The following is an 18117-nucleotide window of genomic DNA, read 5'->3' as shown; positions in this document are numbered from 1 at the left end:
GATCGGAAAAAATGACTCGTGTTCATTTTCGTTTGTTCGTTTTCTGTATAACCCTCATCAATTTAATATCAAGCTATGTCATACATTTTTCAACCACCTTATGTGCTAAAAACATGACAGAGAAACCGTAGAGAAACGTTGCAGTGGCAAAGACACGCAACAGCTCTTACTGCCCAACTATGTTAAATCAAGAGAGAGAAAAACAAGAGTTTCACGTGACCCAGAATAGTTGATAGCTTGACTTACTTTAGCTAAAATAGCATTGACTTTGCCAGCTGCTATTCTGCTAATCAAAGAATCCAACATTTCTGACATGTATGTACACCATATGTGATACCACGGAAACAGTCGACCAATAATCAACGTAAAAATATCTGCGTTCGAGTTCCAAACACAACAATGTAAGGAACAATTACGTATGAACACAATATTAGGATACTTTTAGTCATCTACAACATTGCTTTGTATTCATAAAATCTGATTCTGCACTACAACTCTTATATTTGATCTCATTAAAATGTGCAGGTGTGCCTTAAGAGTGCTCATAGGGAGCTGCTGTAGGCCTTTTGTTTCTAAACTTCAACTTGTAGCCTCGTTATGACCTGCTCAGTATCCTTTGTCGCTAGCCTACTCGCCTAAGCGCTGTGTGCCAAGATGACAGGCCCTCATATCTGTACATCGTCAATTAATAGATTTAGATCATTTTGTCATATTTTAATGTGTCCATCCATTTTCTATAGGGATTGTCCTCATTAGGGTCACAAGTAAGCTCCCAGCTGACTTTGGGGGAGAGGCGGGGTACACTCAGGACATGGTCATTAGCCATGATTTTTTGTTTTGTTTGTTTATCTCATTTTTTAATTATATTTTATTACTAGCCATTTTTTTGTTTATTTCATTTAATTTTAATTTTATTAATGTGTTGTTGTTTTTATGTGGGAGAAAAGTATGCGACGAAAACCCACGCAAGCACGGGGATAACATGCAAACGCCTTACCGGAAGTCCACAGCTGAGATTCGAACCCTGAACCTTAGAACTGTGAGGCAGACCAGTAAACCACTTTCACAGTTTTAAAATTTGCTTAGCTTTTGTGACATTATAACAGTTATGTACATAAAATGTAGTAGAAGTTGTAGTTTTGGACGTTTTGTGTTCAAATAGTAAACAGGACTTTGAAATTTTGATTTGTTTGTGGAGCGACAGGAAGCTCCATAAGACTTGGAACGGAAGTTTGACAAGTGCTAGCATGCTACAGCTAACAGCCGGCTGTATTATCCAACAACAAAAAATGGGGTTTTATGCCTGAAGTTGAAAAGTATATTGCTTTTTTTTGCCCCCTTCTTTTAACCTTCGTCGCCAATATTTATGTTTAACTGCAGCGGGTGAGTATTTCATTTCATTCATTCGACGAAATGTTGCGAACGTGGTGTTAGCACGATGGCTAAGCTAACTTGTAAACATTGCATACAGGTGCCAAATGAATACACCGTTAGGTTATATCGGTGCGTCTTTTAAATGAAATTGGCCATTAATACCATCACGTCAATGATTAGTTCATTGGAGAGCCGCTGTAGCAAGTTGTTGATACTGGTCTTGTTTTTGTTTTAGTGAGTGATGGCAGTCGAAAAATTCGTTTCAAAGACACTGGAACTTCTCCAAGAAGAGAGGGAAGCTGAAATAGAGGAAACCAGGTTTGTGAAGAGAACTTAACCGATGACAAAGTATCTAAATCTCCCAGTTCCTTAAGTTACGTTTGTTTCTCCAATTAAAATAGAACACCTGGTGAGTTAATGGTTAGCACGTTTGCCGCACAGATCTGAGGTTTGGGATTAGATTCTCAGGTCAAGCCACCCTGTGTGGATATCTCCGGCTTCCTCCCACATCAGGACCGTAAAGATTACATAAGTGTGAATGTGAACGATTTGTTTTCCATGCTCTGAAATTGACTGACGACCTCACCATTTGTCCAAAGTTAGCTGAAATAGACTCCAGCTCACCTGCAACCCTAATGAAGTGCAATAGAAAATTCATGGATTTTTTTTTTCTGCCCTTCAGGATATGGCAGGAGAACGTCTCACTAAAGGAGCTTCAAAACAAAGGAGTGTGCCTTTTAAAACTTCACATTGGAAGTCAGTCCACAGGGTTGTATGGTCGAACAGTTGTTGTCCTCGAGCCAAGAAAGTATCTCGGCTTTTCATCTCTTCCGAGCAATAGCTTTGGGCCTGGTAAGATGGAAGAAAAAAAAAACTGCATTTCATCCTTAGTTTTTTCAACTTGTTGAGTTCATGTAAATTGTTGTGTTGTTCCCTTTGTTACAGGGGATATAGTTGGTTTATATGACTCAGGTGGATGCAGTGCAACGTCTCAGATCAGTACAGGCATTGTGACGCGGGTCAGCCAGACCTCAATAAGTGTTGCTTTTGATGATTCAAAAGATGGCCTCAGTTTTGATACAGAGGCTCTATACAGTCTCTTAAAGTTGGCAAATGATGTAACTTATAAACGAATGAAAAGGTAAACAATGCATCTTTAATGTACATTCAAATTGACAACTATGTAGTTGTGTCACCTTTGAACATTTTTATTTAATTTTTTTGTGCTTATGCTGGCAGGGCTTTAAACACTTTAAATGGATACAACAGTGGACCGTCTGCAAATCTGATCAATGTTCTCTTTGGAGAAGCCAAACCTTCTTCTCATTCACAGCCAAGTAAGTGACAACCGACTTTGAGAATCGAGGCGTGTAAATGTTCTTCTTACCTTGGAAATTCCAGTTGCACAAAAGTATGAAGGGCACAATATTGACAGCTTGCAAATTGAGATCCAATCCAAGCGCTGTATCAAATAATTAGGATGATATTAATGCTCATTTTTGATTGTCACTGTCAGGAGATGTTCCTTGGTCGTGTAGAAATGCACTGCATCAAACTAAAAGGCATGCTTAATATTCTGTAAAAACAATTCTGCTTGGTGTCGTTTTCCATTAGATGAGGTCAAATTATTTAACGCCAACTTGGATGATTCCCAGAGAGAAGCTGTGACTTTTGCGCTGTCTCAGAGAGAACTGGCAGTGATTCATGGACCTCCGGGCACTGGGAAAACCACCACAGTAGTGGAGATTATTCTGCAAGCTATCAAACAAGGCCAAAAGGTGCAACTAAAAGCTTTCGATTATGCCTACAGTTGTATTAATAAGGATATTGACTGTCAAAGCGTCGCACTTGAACCAGAACATACTTTTTTTTTGTGCAGGTTTTATGCTGTGCCCCTTCGAATGTGGCAGTGGATAATTTAGTGGAGAGATTAGCCCGGTGCAAGGCTAAAGTTCTGAGGCTCGGTCACCCTGCCAGACTGCTTGAGTCTATACAAAAGCATTCGCTGGACGCTATCCTTGCAAAGAGTGACAATGCCAACATCATCGCTGACATCCGCGGAGACATTGATAAAGCTTTTGTAAGTATGTCTGCGCCAGGTCTCTTTCGTGCTTATAGGTAATTTAAGGTACCAGTGTATGTGTACTCTCAGCTGGGAATGAAAAGGAACGAGAAAGGAGAGCGGGGCAACTCCAGGAGGGAAATAGGCGAGCTGAGAAAAGAGCTAAAAACCAGGGAAGCGATGGCCATCGGCCAGATTCTCAAAAGCGCCGACGTTGTGTTAGCAACCAACACAGGTTAGTTAAATTAAGATGTCGAGTAGCCAGATAGTAAATGTCACCTGGGTGTGATGGTGACAATCACCAGAGGCCGCTCGTCCGTACCTGCAGGTGCGCATGCCGACGGGCCTCTGAAGTTCCTGCCAGCCGAGCATTTTGATTGGGGGGTGATTGACGAGTGCGCCCAGTCGCTGGAGAGCAGCTGCTGGATTGGTCTGCTGCGAGCGCGCAAGTGCATCCTGTCAGGAGACTACAAGCAGTTACCACCTACTATCAAATCACATGTGTAAACAATTTTCTTACAGTACTGGACATTTCATCATAAGCTTGTTGTTTTTTCAAAACCTGATGTGATCCACATTGTTTCATGGTTCCCCTCAGGGCGGCTTCAAAAGGTTTGTCTCTGAGTCTAATGGAGCGACTCATCCAGATGTATGGAGACTCAGTTGTGCGCATGCTAACAGTCCAGTACCGCATGAACAGTGCCATCATGGACTGGGCCTCCAAAGAGATGTACCAGGGAAGACTGACGGCACACAGCTCAGTGGAGGCACATTTGTTAAAGTGAGAATCGGCGCAGGGAAGAAAAAAAAGATAAAATAGGATTAAGCACTGTATTGAAATGAGTATCACACACAGAGATCTACCTGGGGTCACCTGTGTCGAAGAAACCAGCACCCCTCTTCTTCTCATCGACACAGCTGGCTGCGGTCTGACAGAAATGGAGGTGGCAGATGAGCAATCCAAAGGCAACCAAGGTTAGGATTTTTACATTTGATTTTACTTTAAAAAAAAAAACTTAAATTAGGTCACTGCTAATCTGCACAGTAAATTCTTTACTGTAAAAATGACAGTATTTCACTGGCAGCAGTGATCCAGTAAAGTACTGTAATTTTCTAGAGTATGTTACTGCATCTCTAATTTACAGTAGAAGGCTTATATTTATAATTAATATTAATTACGTTTATTTTATTTTATTTTACAAATTACAGTATGTTGCTGGATTACTGCTGCAGGCAAAATGCTGTGATTTAAATTTTGGTAGTTACAGTGGTACCTCGGAGTTTGAACATAATTCGTTCCTGCGAAGTGTTCAAAGTCCGAATTGTTCAACCTCCGAAACATTTTTTACCATAGGAAATAATGCAATTCATCCGTTCCCAAGCTCCAAAAACAGAAAATTCCTATTTTAGTTTCTATTTATCTTTTTTAAGTTCCGAGACGTTCAAACTCCTGTATTTACAGTAAATATCTGTATTTTGACACTGTTAACTGTTATTTATTCTTTTAAGCAAATATAAATATATATTTTTCAGAATTTCAAAATAAAAGCCCCAAAATAAAATTTTATATATAAAATTAGCTATAATGTGTACATTTTTTTTTTTTTACTTTTCAGCTTCTCCCCACCACAAATTTAGCTAAATTTAAATATAAACGATTTAAAATAATTGTTTTTAATTACTTGCAATTTTTAAATTTTTTGACTTATTGAAATATAAATAATAATTTGATATTACTTTTTGTATTTTTCTAATTTGCCTTTTTGTTTTTGTTTTTACGATTTAAACTGTTCCAACTTTAACTGTTTAGCTGATCCCAGCCACAATGTTTTCCAAAACAAATCCCAAACAATAATTACTATCGGTTTGACCTTTGAACAGCATCTTCTTCTTTTCTCAGGTGAGGTTGACATCGTAGCGCTGCACATTAAAGCCTTGACTGAAGCTGGAGTGAATGCCAAAGACATAGCCGTTATTGCTCCATACAATTTGCAAGTACGTTGTTGAAGTGGGAAGCAGTATTTAAATCATCAGATTGTGAATGTTTAGCAAAAATTTGGGGCTGTGAGTTGACATCTTAACACCTGATAATGGTTTTAATGTGTGTACCTCTGTAAAGGTCGACCTCCTGCGTCAGAAACTTTCTGCTCGGCATCCAGAGCTGGAGATCAAATCAGTGGACGGCTTTCAAGGCAGAGAGAAAGAGGCTGTGGTTTTGTCTTTAGTCCGATCCAATCGGAAAGGTATGATTTCAGTTTGGTGTTGGTCGTATGGTATCTGCTACACAAAATTGGAGCGGAATTTAATTTGGACAATATTCATACATCCTGAACGCAGGTGAAGTGGGATTTCTGTCGGAGGACAGAAGGATAAACGTGGCGGTCACACGCGCGAGACGTCACGTCGCCATCGTGTGTGACACGCAGACGGTGCAAAATCATGCTTTCCTCAAGACGCTGATCCACCATATCACTGAGTGCGGGGAGGTCCGAACAGCCTTTGAGTACCTACAGGACATTGTCCCGCAGAACTACGTCCGCGATCACAAGGACACAAAGTCTGACTCTTTGAAAACACAGAAGGCTGAAGGAAAGAAAGCCAAAGGAGATCAGAAGAAATCAAGCGCAAGTAGCACAAATGCTAATAAACGACACGATCCCATAAAATCGCGCGCTGAGGAAGAGCAGAAGAAGAACCGACAAAGTGAGATCAGAGAGATGGTGGAGAGCTTTCTGAAGAACCTCAGTCAGAGTGAACTCGAGTTCCCGCCGTCGTTCAACTCCCACGACCGCCTGCTGGTGCACCAGATCGCCGAAGAGCTGGGCCTCGCGCATCGGAGTGAAGGCGACGGGAAAGACAGGCGTATCATCGTCTCCAGGCCAGCAGCACAAGAGGAGGTGGAAAGAGAAGAAAGCGAGGCGGCAGCAGCTTCCCAGAAGCAGGACGCGCCTCAATGCCCCCCAAAAGATTTGTCATGTGAACCTCCATTGGATTTAAAAAGTTTACATATAGAGCGAATGAAGAAGGAACACCAGAAAAGGGAAGAAAATGCTCGACAAAAGAAGCAGCAGAAAATTGTGGTTTCTACAACGAAATCCACTGCCGCTAAAGGTTAGCGTTGCAAACATCTGCATTAAAAAAAAATGTGTACAACGCCAAACAGTGTTTTGCCCTCCCCAGGGAAGAAGCCAACCAAAGCGGGCGCCTGCGAAATCGCCGCAGCATTTTCTCTGGGCGACGACTTTGACGCCCTCATCAGCGCCGTGGTGAAGGCCGACAGCGTGTGCAGTTTTGTCAAGTGTAAAGCCTCCGTGCTCACTCTTGGACAGCTTTGTCTTTTCTGCAACAGGCAATATTGTCTCAGTCACCACATACCAGAGGTAAGGCGGTAGGAAGACTCAAAACTTGACGAGTAGAATTTGCATAATTCTATAAATAAAATAATTAATAACATTCTTCCATGCTTAACGTGTGAACCCTAACCCTAAGAAAGACGTTTTGTTGAATATTCCCATAAAAAAAATTTGATGTATAAAAATCGATTCGGCCGCATATCAATTCGAGAATTGCGCGCTGGAATATCGCGATATTTTGCCGAATTGATTTTTTTTAACGCCCCTAATAAATATATAAACCTAAATAAAATTTGGTGTATAATAAAGATTCAAAAAATAAATATAAAAATAGAATTAAATATCAATAAATAAATAAAAACACTGCTCTCACATTTATTTATTTTATGCTGCAGACGCTCTGCCAGCCAGGACAAAATTTTATTTACTGATTGATATTAAATTCTATTTATATATTTATTTTTGTATTTATTTAGACGTTTATTTTTATTTTTTGAATCTCGTTTTTAAAATTTTGTTTTATTATTTTTTTATGCATATATGTATTTTTTTTAAATTTCCATTTATATTTTTGGGGGGGATTACATTTTTGAAAATTATTTTGTGTTTTTATTTTCACGTTTCGTCATTTATTTATTTTGTCATTTATTTTTCATTTTGTCAGTTTTGGTCCTCCATAAGTGTAGCCCGTCCCCTCAAAGTTCCAGCTTGTCTCAGCAAGACCCTGCTGCTACTCTGATGTCCCCCGGGGAATTTAATTACCCCAGAGATTTTTGTTGGTGGAAAAACGCGCAAACTGAATTTTACCAAGGTAAATCGAAAAGTTCTCCAAAAGTTTCAACGGTGGAAAAGCCCCTATATTTAGCCAGCCGGGAGAAAAAAAGAAGATATTTAGCCAGCCAATGAATCGTTCGGGCCCTAATAATTATAGTGATTGCGTCATTAACCGATTAAGATGGGTGTCCCAATACTTTTGTTGGTATTTCTACCTTTTTACTGATGTTTATTCAGGTCTTCAAATGGTTATATCATTTTAGGTGCACGGCTGTGGAGATCAAGCCAAGACTCACGCCCGAATGAGGATAAGCAAGGAGGGTGTTCTGTACGCCGGCAGTGGGACAAAAGACAAATCCATGGACCCCCATAAGAAAGCTTATCTGCACAGGAAACTGGACTCTAAACTCAAAGATATGGCAACACAGAGGAAAACAAAAAACAAAGAGAAGGATGGTTAACAGCCATGAAATAAAGTAATATAAATCCTGACAAAAGTTGTTTTTTTATTTCCTCTTTATTTTGTAAACAAGATATAATACATTGAACAAGTGGATACATTCATTCAACATTAAAATACAACAAACAGGAGCGCTCACTCATGTCTGCAAACACATTATGTCGCAAAGACAAAGCTAAGCTGGTGGATCACGGGGACAACTGCAGACGCGCCACTACACTAAAGGTGTTACCTTCACACTTAATTTTCACCTCGAAGTTATTTTTAATATAACAAAAGTCAGCTCTAACTGGAAACTCCCATCTTTGTTTACGCTACGGGACACCAAAATCCATCATTATTTATTCTGGATGTGTGAACCACGTTCAACAGAAGTCAGAGTTGAGAGGTAGTTTATGAAGAGAACTCATCTATTTTGATTTTTGATCTGCAATATACTCATGAATGAGGAGACATTTTGTTTTTCACTGTGAAATGTGATCGTGCTGCACTTCTACAATCAATTTTCAAACAGATCTCGATTAATAATGCAATCACTTGAGAGCCAATTCAATTGCTGTATCAAATACTCTACTTTTATAAATATAATACTGCTGAAATTTGACACTGCAATATTAGTGGTTATAATGTGAAAAGTTTTTAACAAAATATATGGATTCTGCTAAATAGTATTATTACAGGTGCTGTATATGCTCACGTAAATAAACTAGATTTTCATTATTCCGTGCTTTTGTTTGGCATTCTATTGTCAATAAAACATGCAACTTCTGACATGCAGAGTTCTCAATTCTACAAAAGCTCATCATTCTTCCCCCCCCCCATTTATTTCAAATGACTAATTAACGCTTATTTACAAAAAGACTACGTTTAAAGCAACCATCAGAGTCCCTGTTCAGCAATCTGCGTCCTTCGTGACTGATGTCAGAGATGTGGACAGAAAAAGGAATTTCTATGAAGAAAGCAATGCGCGTTGATCCGGCTCCTTAGTGTCATTATGGATAACCAGTTTTGTGAAGACGCGAGAGTCTCGTTAAGTTCTTGCGAAACATCTCCCCTAACTCCAAATGTTTACAAGAATAAAAAAAATATCACGTGAAGAATTCGAAAGTGGCTGAATAAAACGTTAATATGCATAAAGAAGTGTAAATAACAGCAAGGAATGCTATCATCCTTATTACCAATGCATATAATAGCATGAGTTCATTATAAAAGTCCTGTGTACGGTCCACATTATTTGCTACTTCCTCTCACTCCGCAAACCAATGGCCAAATACTCCAGCCTGTATTAAAATGTGGCAAACGGCAGTTTTACCTACAACGTCCTCTTCAGTCACCTCCAAACTGATGTCGGTAAAGAAGACGAGTTGAGCCCTCAAGAGTGGGGAGGCCCGCTTCCATCCGGCATCCTTCAGTACAGGGCCACCAATTAGGCGCCCGTCAAAGATCATCATCTCTTCCCCGAGGCTGCCTGCTTCTGTCAAGACCGGTCGGCAGCATGTGAGGCAACAAGTGCGCCGTGTTTGGAGATCCATAGGTCAAACATGGCGGCAACATCACACAAATCCAGGCTTCATGGAGTTCTTGAAACACTTGGGGCAGCCTTTTGTCCCGTTAGTCTGCAGACACCTGGAAGAATAAAAAGTATTATACTTCATTGTTTTCCCAAGAAAAAAAATGGGGAGGTTATTATGGTTAATGGGGGAAAAAATTGAATAAATATTTTTGTCAACAAAATCAAAAACACCTTCTTTTTTTAAACTAATCTTTAGCTAACTGAACTAACTTAAACTAGCTATAATTATTGGGGTCAATTTTATGTTTTTAATATGGGTCATATGGAAGAAAGAATGTTGAAAAATTATTTGAGAATTGTCATTTACATTACTTCATCACACAATTATTTTTATTGCACTCAACAAATGTTTTATATTAAAAAAAAACGAATACTACGGCTAATAAAAATTGAACTAAAATACAGCTTAAAAAAAAAATCTAAAAACTGCAAACTAATTGAATGTGAAAAACAAAAAGTCAAAATAAAAGCAAACTACCCGTATAATGAAATATCCAAAAGTATCATAACTAATCGATACCTACTTGAGGTGGAAAATGTGGGGAACAAATACTCCATGTATTTGTTATAAAATAGAACTAATACTAAAACTAATAAAAACAAAACTAACTAACCTTCTCTAAAAGCGAATTAAAACTAACTGAATTTGAAAAACAAAATAAAAACAAACTATGATGAAAAACCCAAAAGTATTATAACTAATCGATAGTTCGATACCCACTTGAGGTGGAAAATGTAGGGAACAAATACTCCATGTATTAATAATAAAATAAAAAAACTAATAAAAACTAAACCAAAGCTTTAAACGAAACTAACCAACCTTCTTTAAAAGCTAATTAAAACTAACTGAATTTGAAAAACAAAATAAAAACAAACTATGATGCAAAACCCAAAAGCATTGTAACTAATCAATACCCACTTGAGGTGGAAAATATGGCGAACAAATAACTCCCTCCATGTACAGTATTCATTTAAAAAATAAAATCAAACTAATACTAAAACTAAAAAAACTGACCAACCTTCTCTAAAAGCTAATAAACTGAAATCGAAAAACAAACTATAATGAAGAACCCAAAAGTTTTATAACTGATCGACACCCACTTCAGGTGGAAAATGTGGGAACAGGGCAAGGCCTGCAGCTTTTGGTCCCTGTCCCCGATGGATTCGCCGCACATGCCGCAGTAGAGCTCCAGCTCCTCCACGCACTGCAGGAACTTCACCACCTGCTCGCGCAGCTCCTCCTGTCTGCCCTGACTCCTGTAGATGCCTTCCCTCAGGCAATGGGCCTTCAGCGTGCACAGCTTGATGCGAAAAAAGCACAGCGAGGTCATCAGCGGAATATGCGGGGGAAAAAACACCCCCCACCCCCCACACATGGTTTTACATTGTTATCGAGGAACATCACAAACCTTGTTTCCCATTCCATCTGCCAGGGCCTGTGCGCGCTCTAACGAATCCAGAGCCTGGAGAATAAAAAGTTTATTAAAAAAAAAATACATACGTACATACACATACAAATGAATGAACTTGGCAGTAAATGTGTAAATATATTTATTTAAAGTGGAACGATCTGATTCCATTTCATTTGATGCAGTTGTATCTTACGGAAGCGTATTGCATTCACTTGAGGAAAAAAAAAAAGTCCTGTTTTTTTTTTACACATTTTTGGGGGGAGCTTTGGGTTTTTTTGAGTATTTTTTTCTGTTTAAAAAAAATATTTTCTCTGCTTTTCTGAATATTTTTTTCAGGTTTTTTTTTGTTTGTAATTTTATAAAATATTTTTTAAAGGGGTTTTCCCCTCAGAGATGAGAGAACATACCACAATACAGTATACACATTCATTCCTTTATTGAGAGCCAGTAAGTAAACATGACCATCTTATTGCATATGGAGGTATGCGGGAACGTGTCCGCTTCTGCTATTAGCGAGTCTGCAACAAGTCACTTGGAGTTCAGAGATTAAAAAATAAATGAAAAAATTACTCAGAAAAACAGAACACCAGCTCTGTTTTATTGAATAATGTTTTTTTCAGTAAAAAATAAAAAAATAAAAAAAACTTTTTTTCCCCTTGTTTTTCTGAATAATTCTTTTAGCCTGTTTTCTGAATATTTTTTTGACAGAACAAAATATTCAGTAAAAAAGAAAAATATATTCAGAAAAACAGAAAATAAAAAAAATACTCAAAAAAACAATGCTCCCCCAAAAAATGTGTCAGAAAAACAGGAGTTGTTTTTTTTTTTCAAGTGAATGCAATACGCTTCCGTAGTATCTTGTGAAAAAAAAAAAAAGATGTTCATATTCAAATATTTTTGGTACGCCCCAAATATACAAACATGAGCATACTTTTCTTCCCACCGCTCTCTAACTACTGCATTTGCGTTCTAATTTGGCACCTTAACATATTCCTTCAGCAGAAGGCAACACTTTGCCACCGCCAGGTGCACGTGGGCTTGTCCAAGTCGATTCCCAATCTCAGTCATGATACCCAAAGCCGACTCGTAACGAGGGAATGCTTTCTGAAAGGTTGGAAAAGATAAATTATGTTGAAAGAAAGAAAATCGGGGGAAACAAATGACAGGCTACTTACATCAAAGTCACGCCTATAACGGTGTATGTCTGCAAAGTTGAGCAAGCACAGAGCCTGCAGAGGACGGTCACCGTGCTGCAGAGCAATTTTCATCGATTCCTGTTGAAACATTGGAGAGAGGAGAAGTCCATCACTTGAGCTCTGCTGTCATCTAAAAACAGCAACGTGTTTAAATTAATCAACTGGGGAATGAGGGGCAAAACATTTAGGTATGAAAACAGCGAAGAACCAAAGATATTATTGCTCAGTTGTTTTGATTGTAATTTTCTTCTTCAATTTAATGGACATTGTGCGGTTCCTGCGCAATTAGTCGTTCTTCACAGATAACTAATTGTAATGTATATGCTTGTATGTATTGTTATATTATCTGTTTACATGTGATGCTCCACGGTGTGTTCCAATTATGTAAATTATTCACGATGCCACCCCAAAAAAAAACAAATACGGTATTCCTGACGACCTGAGCCTGTCTATGGAGTTTTGCATTGTGTTAGCATTAAGCTAAACTGACTTATCTAATGCAAAGCAATGTGATCGTTTGACATACAAAACGTCTCATTCGCTTTGTTTGATGTTTATATAGATAAAACACATGATGCTTCTTTTTTGAAAAAAGTTGTAAAGTGAGCTGAGTTGAGCTGCATTGAAGACTTCAAATTTTCCACGTGTGTGAATGTGAAGTGAATTGTTTGTCTGTGATTGACTAGGAAACAATCTACCGTAGGGTGTACCCATTTTTTTGCCCCAAATCTGCTGCGACAGGCTCCAGATCACCTGTGCTGTCAACCTAATGAGGGCACAATCACGATGGAGAATTGATTTATTGTTGAAGTCTACCTAATGATATGACTGTTGAGTGTATGCTATATATTTGACTGAGTTCTATAGCTAGCTAGCTAGCGAGCAAGTTAGATCATTATTCAGCGAGCTATAGCTAAATAGCTCAGCCAGCTCGCTCGCTAGCTAGCCAGACAGACAGCCCGCTAGATAAATAGCCCGCTAGCCAGCTAGCTAGCAAGTTAGATCATTATTCAGCGAGCTAGCTAGCTAGTGTTGACATTCTGCTGTTTCAATTTAATTATAACTGTTTTGATTTTAGTTATAACAGTTTAGATTTAGTCATAACTGCTTTAATTTCCTCAGCAAAGCTTGATGAGTGTAATAATGTGACGGAACGTTTGAAGATTCTTCCTTCCTTTTCCCACGTAATTAGCCATCTGTTTCGGGGGGAGAAAATGTGTTATAATCGATTCCTTTGTAAAGTTTTATTTACTGCAAAGGTGCATCTGTCCATGTGTATTGAGTACTGTCTGTCTTGGGACTTAGGTGCAAAACTGGAGAGGGGCGGGGCTTAAGTTAAGTTAAGTTAATTTGTCTGTGTCCAGAAATTTCTGAAAAATAAATCCTTCGAAGGACCTGTTTCACCGATCTCCAGTCTGATTTTACGAACACGCGGAAAACATAGGGATCGTTTTCTAACATTAGCTAGCTGGCTATCTAGCTAGCTGGCTATTTATCTAGCGGGCTGTCTGTCTGGCTAGCTAGCGAGCTGGCTGAGCTATTTAGCTATAGCTAGATAGCTAGCTAGATAGATATAGATAAAATAATATATCTATATATATTTATCTATAAAATAGATAAATCAACCACCAGATCATTAAAAAAAAAAAAAATCTGAGGAAAGTGAGATGTTTTTGAGCTCACCTTCAAGCACCCTCCTGAGCATGTCCATTCTAAATATGACAGGATGTGTAAATTGTTTGGCTAAATGCGTTTGGCAAATGTAATCAATCTGAAAAGCATCCTGCTATTTTGTTACTAGATGTTTGCATGCCAAGTCATTGACATCAAGTTATTCGCTGCCCCCCCCCCCCCCCCCTTCCACAGCACATAATTAGAACAGAGAGCGGAGACTAAAGGCCCCTCTCTTCATTAACACTTTAAACCAGCGCCTCTATGGGCATATTTTGGTGGAGGTCTAAGGTCTAGTACAAGACAACAACTGGTGCTCGCACCTGTTCGCAACCAAGCGTCTACTGTATCTACAGCTCTGACATCACGAAGGCCGAATACCTCACTTGTGACATATTTCCCATAAGCAGTGAGTAACAAGTACAACAACTTCTTTACTGAACTTAAAGTCTACGTAAAGTGAAATTAAATGAATTGTACATTTGACACACACATTGAGAAGAGTGTTGTTAACAACCCCGACAGATATGAATGGTTAAAAAAAAAAAAAAAAAAAAAAAAATTCACCACCACATCCAGTCCACTGTACCTCACAACATTCCATAGCATCTGGGAGGCGCTCCAGCTTCCTGTAGGCCACCGACATGTGGTACTGGCTCATGGCTCGATACTTGAGGCTCCAACCTTTGCCGTAGTCATTGACGAGCTCGGCTGCTTTGCAGGGGAAGAACAGTGCCTTCTCGTAGTCCTGCGGGCACGCGTTTGAAATTTGAATAAGACAAGTCGAAATATGGCAGCGTCCGAATAAAGAAGCCCAAACTGTGCACTCTTTTTTTTTTTTTTTGGGGACGTGTGCATAAAATAACACGCGAGTGCATTTTCCACATGCCGCATGATCACAATGCCATTGAAACCAATCCGCTACGGGAAGCTGGGGGATTACTCTTACAAATCTCCGATGTCAAGGGTACGCCATCGCGCCCCCTCCCTCGCCCCCAGAGCAGGTCCTCATGACTAACAATGCCCACTACTGCATGAGCTAACAGTTGGTCATGTTTGTTTGGATGCTCCGCGGTGTTATCGTGCTCTGCAAATACACAACCGTGGACCGAGTGATTGCGCAATCAAGTCACACGTGCCGCCCAATGTCAATGGGCTGCGGCTGCCGTTTAAGCCTCACTATAAAAAAAAAAAAACAGTGCGCGTCGCCAAATAGAGGCCATCATAAACTCTCGTATTATCTGGGGTTCTTCGTGGCCCGCAGATTATTATTATTATTATTTTTAGGAGGAGTGAAGAGGTGAGTGAAGTTAGCAACACAACAGGAAGCGTCCAGCAGTGTCCACATACTTTTGTCCAGTGTAACCATGCACATTGTTTTATTGTTGCTAATTTAATTGTATTATTCTATTAACTTCTTTTTAGAATTGCATGATAGTTATGAACGTTAACAAAAGATTTGTGACACAAAAGCATCCGGACGACACGATGACTGAGTTAAGAATGTTTAAATGCTATTTAATGTTTGTAAATTTCATAATGGGATTCCTGATGGCCAATTGGGGAAGAACAACGACAATCCAAACAAATTGGATGAAATAAATACTATATTTTCTTTGTACTACTGCACACTATCATAAGTCTCAAAGTGCTACATGAACAATATAAAATGTAAGCAAAAAAATGATAGATCTTAACTCATTCATTGCCATTGACGGCTATAGACGTCAAAAATAAATTTTAACTATTTCTATTAGTTTAACTTTTTTTTCTCCCACTTTTAACAAGAGTATGAAAACCTAGAAAAAAAATTGTTTATTATACTTTTAGAACAGATATAAAATTTGCGATTAATAGTGAAGTCATTTTAATGACAACCCAGATTTTTAAATAATCTTTTATATATATATATATATATATATATATATATATATATATATATATATATATATATATATATATATATATATATATATATATATATATATATAACATAATAATAATAATCAAGTAATCATTTGGAGCCATTTTTTAAAATGTAAAAATGTCCAAATCCTCTGATTTCAGCATATCAACTGTGACTGATTTCTGTAGTCCTTCATTTAAAAAAGAAAAAGAAAATATTATTAAAAAATTAGGGGCGTCAGGCAATTAAAAGTTTAAATTGTAACTAATCTAATGACTTCCCTACTTAACGCACGATTAATCACAAATTTTATATCTGTTCTAAATGTACAATGAAACATTTTTTTCCTACTTTTGTTAACAATAGTATGAAAACCTAGACATTTTTTTAATAATCCTTTTTTTGGGGGGGGGAGAAAAGATTGTTAAAAATTAGGGGCGTCAGGCGATTAAAATGTTTAATTGCTATTAATTGCATAACTTCAATAGTTAACTCCCGATTAATCACAAATTAAATGTACAATAATTTTTCTAGGTTTTCATACTCTTGTTAACAAAAGTGGATTTTTTTTTTTTAACTAATAGAAATTATTCAAATGGATTTTTTTAACGTCTATAGCCGTCAATGGCAGTGAACGAGTTAATAGTACTGCATGGGCGTGGGTGACACTTGTCATTTGCGTTACCTTCAGATGGACGTAAATGTTTCCCAGACTGCAGCAGACTCTGCACTCCAGCATCTTGTCGTCATTATTGTGTGCGTAGCGCAGGGCCTTCTCGTAGCTCTCCAGGGCTTGCTGGAAGAGGCTGAGGCCCAGGAAGGCGTTGCCCAGGCTGAGACACACCTGCCCGTTGAGCTGCAGGCTGACCGTGGTGCCTTGCATGTTTAAGCAGGTCTTACAATACGAGACCGTTTTGTGAAAGTCGCACAGCTTCTCGTTGCTACGCGCCAAATTCAGGTAGCCCTCGGTCAGGTAGTCCGGATCCTCCATTTCCCTGGCCGTGTCGATCTGATCCAAGGCGTACTGCGGAGAACGAGCGACGTGCATAACGATGCCAACATTGCTTTAAAATGTCATCTTCATTTCGGCGAGAAGCGAGTGTCGCTTGAGTGCGGCTGATTATGTCAACAAGACACCTGGCACCGACGATCGGATCGCATGACACTTATTTACTCTGCGTTGGAGCGCAAGCCGCGCATGGAAGGGGTACAACTTTTGATCTGGTACCATTTAAAAACATCTTGCGCGTTGTGGAAATGCACAATTAGTGCATAGAGTTGTCTTGATGACACACTGATGGTATTCAGAAGCATGCGCTCTTGGAATGATGTCATGCGAGCAGATTGCTGGTTGCGTAACACAGATTACAAAACGGACATCCAATTCGATTTAGCACAAATGTTTGACTTGTGTTGGGTAGTCTTACCTTGAGCATTTCTTTATATTTTCCCATTTCCGAGTGAGCCGTGATCAAGCATCCCAAAACCCGAAACTTCCCTCCAGGGTCCGAGGTTTTCTCCAACACTTTTGTCCACACGTGCAGGGCTTTGTCAGTCTGATTGGACTGGTACAGCCTCAGTCCTTTCTCTATCTGTTGCTTGGTTTGGTCCTGGCCCATCTCTGTACTGAGGTGCCTCATAAAAATATTCATTTGTTTAGGCCGTGGGACTTCGGCGGGGCAGCAAGAAAGCAGATGGCCGCCATGCTAAACGTTGAAGATCCCCTGAAGATGATCCCCCCGAGAGCTCGGTGCCAGAAGGCCTAACACATCCAGGTCTCTCAACTCCGGCTGCGCTGGGACGCAAAGGAAACTGGATCCAACCGAGTCGAGACCATTATCACCGGTGGCTTGGTGGTAAACCCGAGAGCCGGGCAAATAGCTTCCCCGTTTAACTCTGCAATAATCCCCCCCCCTTAGCATGAAGCGTTTCAAAGTTCTTCCTCGGATATCCGTCCGAAAAACTCCAAAGAAACACGTTTCCTAGCTGAGGGCTAGCTGCGATATCCCAGAATATCTGCTCCCTCCACACCCGAGCAAAAGGAATTCTCAGCGCCCCCCCATGCCCCTCCACCTTCCTCGTAGTGCTGGCGCTACAGCAGTTGGCCTTGTCACTCCAAACCATGTGTCCCTTCAGGAATTTTGCTCTGTCCTCAACAAGCAGCCCCCAAGGTCACTCGCGCTCCTAGCGATCCACCTTCGCATTAGATCCAGATCTCAAGTCATTTAACATCACTCGCCTCCGGATCGCAAACACGACAAAAGTACAGTATGCCCGACTCCTACGCTGGACAACGGAGTGAGGTGCAAGTTTGATTTCCCAGGGTTTACAGAGCC

The 18117-nt window shown here is 39.5% G+C and overlaps 2 protein-coding genes across 2 annotated transcripts; one reads left to right on the top strand and one right to left on the bottom strand.

Annotated features, from left to right (window-relative positions):
- The first annotated feature begins 1029 nt into the window (after positions 1 to 1029).
- On the top strand, positions 1030 to 8731 carry ighmbp2 (immunoglobulin mu DNA binding protein 2). The gene is made up of 16 exons (XM_086073537.1): positions 1030 to 1383; positions 1610 to 1692; positions 2057 to 2226; positions 2320 to 2515; positions 2614 to 2711; positions 2989 to 3152; positions 3254 to 3454; positions 3527 to 3671; positions 3765 to 3939; positions 4035 to 4217; positions 4293 to 4411; positions 5337 to 5431; positions 5556 to 5679; positions 5774 to 6547; positions 6617 to 6816; positions 7827 to 8731. Exons 2-16 carry the CDS (start codon positions 1616 to 1618, stop codon positions 8022 to 8024), a joined length of 2919 nt encoding a protein of 972 aa, XP_085929663.1. The 5' UTR covers positions 1030 to 1383; positions 1610 to 1615; the 3' UTR covers positions 8025 to 8731.
- rapsn (receptor-associated protein of the synapse, 43kD) lies at positions 8071 to 17452 on the bottom strand. The gene is made up of 8 exons (XM_086073542.1): positions 17209 to 17452; positions 16467 to 16805; positions 14465 to 14623; positions 12184 to 12282; positions 11990 to 12112; positions 11006 to 11059; positions 10698 to 10897; positions 8071 to 9649 (listed from the first exon to the last, which is right to left on the bottom strand). Exons 1-8 carry the CDS (start codon positions 17431 to 17433, stop codon positions 9577 to 9579), a joined length of 1272 nt encoding a protein of 423 aa, XP_085929668.1. The 5' UTR covers positions 17434 to 17452; the 3' UTR covers positions 8071 to 9576.
- Between the last annotated feature and the right edge of the window lie 665 nt (positions 17453 to 18117).

The sequence above is a fragment of the Leptonotus elevatus genome, chromosome 4, assembly GCF_054856555.1.
Source record: "Leptonotus elevatus isolate MCC_2025b chromosome 4, RoL_Lele_1.0, whole genome shotgun sequence".
NCBI classification, from domain to species: Eukaryota; Metazoa; Chordata; class Actinopteri; order Syngnathiformes; family Syngnathidae; genus Leptonotus; species Leptonotus elevatus.
The sequence above is the reverse complement of the archived record's forward strand: the minus strand, read 5'-3'. Positions and strand labels throughout refer to the sequence as shown.

Bases quoted from the DNA above. Each gene is read 5' to 3' on its own strand.
- ighmbp2 (XM_086073537.1), top strand. From the start codon at position 1,616: ATGGCAGTCGAAAAATTCGTTTCAAAGACACTGGAACTTCTCCAAGAA. The intron at 4,412-5,336 runs GTTAGGATTTTT...TTCTTTTCTCAG, and splicing joins GCAATCCAAAGGCAACCAAG to GTGAGGTTGACATCGTAGCG. The intron at 6,817-7,826 runs GTAAGGCGGTAG...ATATCATTTTAG, and splicing joins TCAGTCACCACATACCAGAG to GTGCACGGCTGTGGAGATCA.
- rapsn (XM_086073542.1), bottom strand. From the start codon at position 17,433: ATGAATATTTTTATGAGGCACCTCAGTACAGAGATGGGCCAGGACCAA. The intron at 12,283-14,464 runs GTACAGTGGACT...ATGTTTCAACAG, and splicing joins ATGCTATGGAATGTTGTGAG to GAATCGATGAAAATTGCTCT. The intron at 12,113-12,183 runs GTAAGTAGCCTG...CCAACCTTTCAG, and splicing joins GTTATAGGCGTGACTTTGAT to AAAGCATTCCCTCGTTACGA.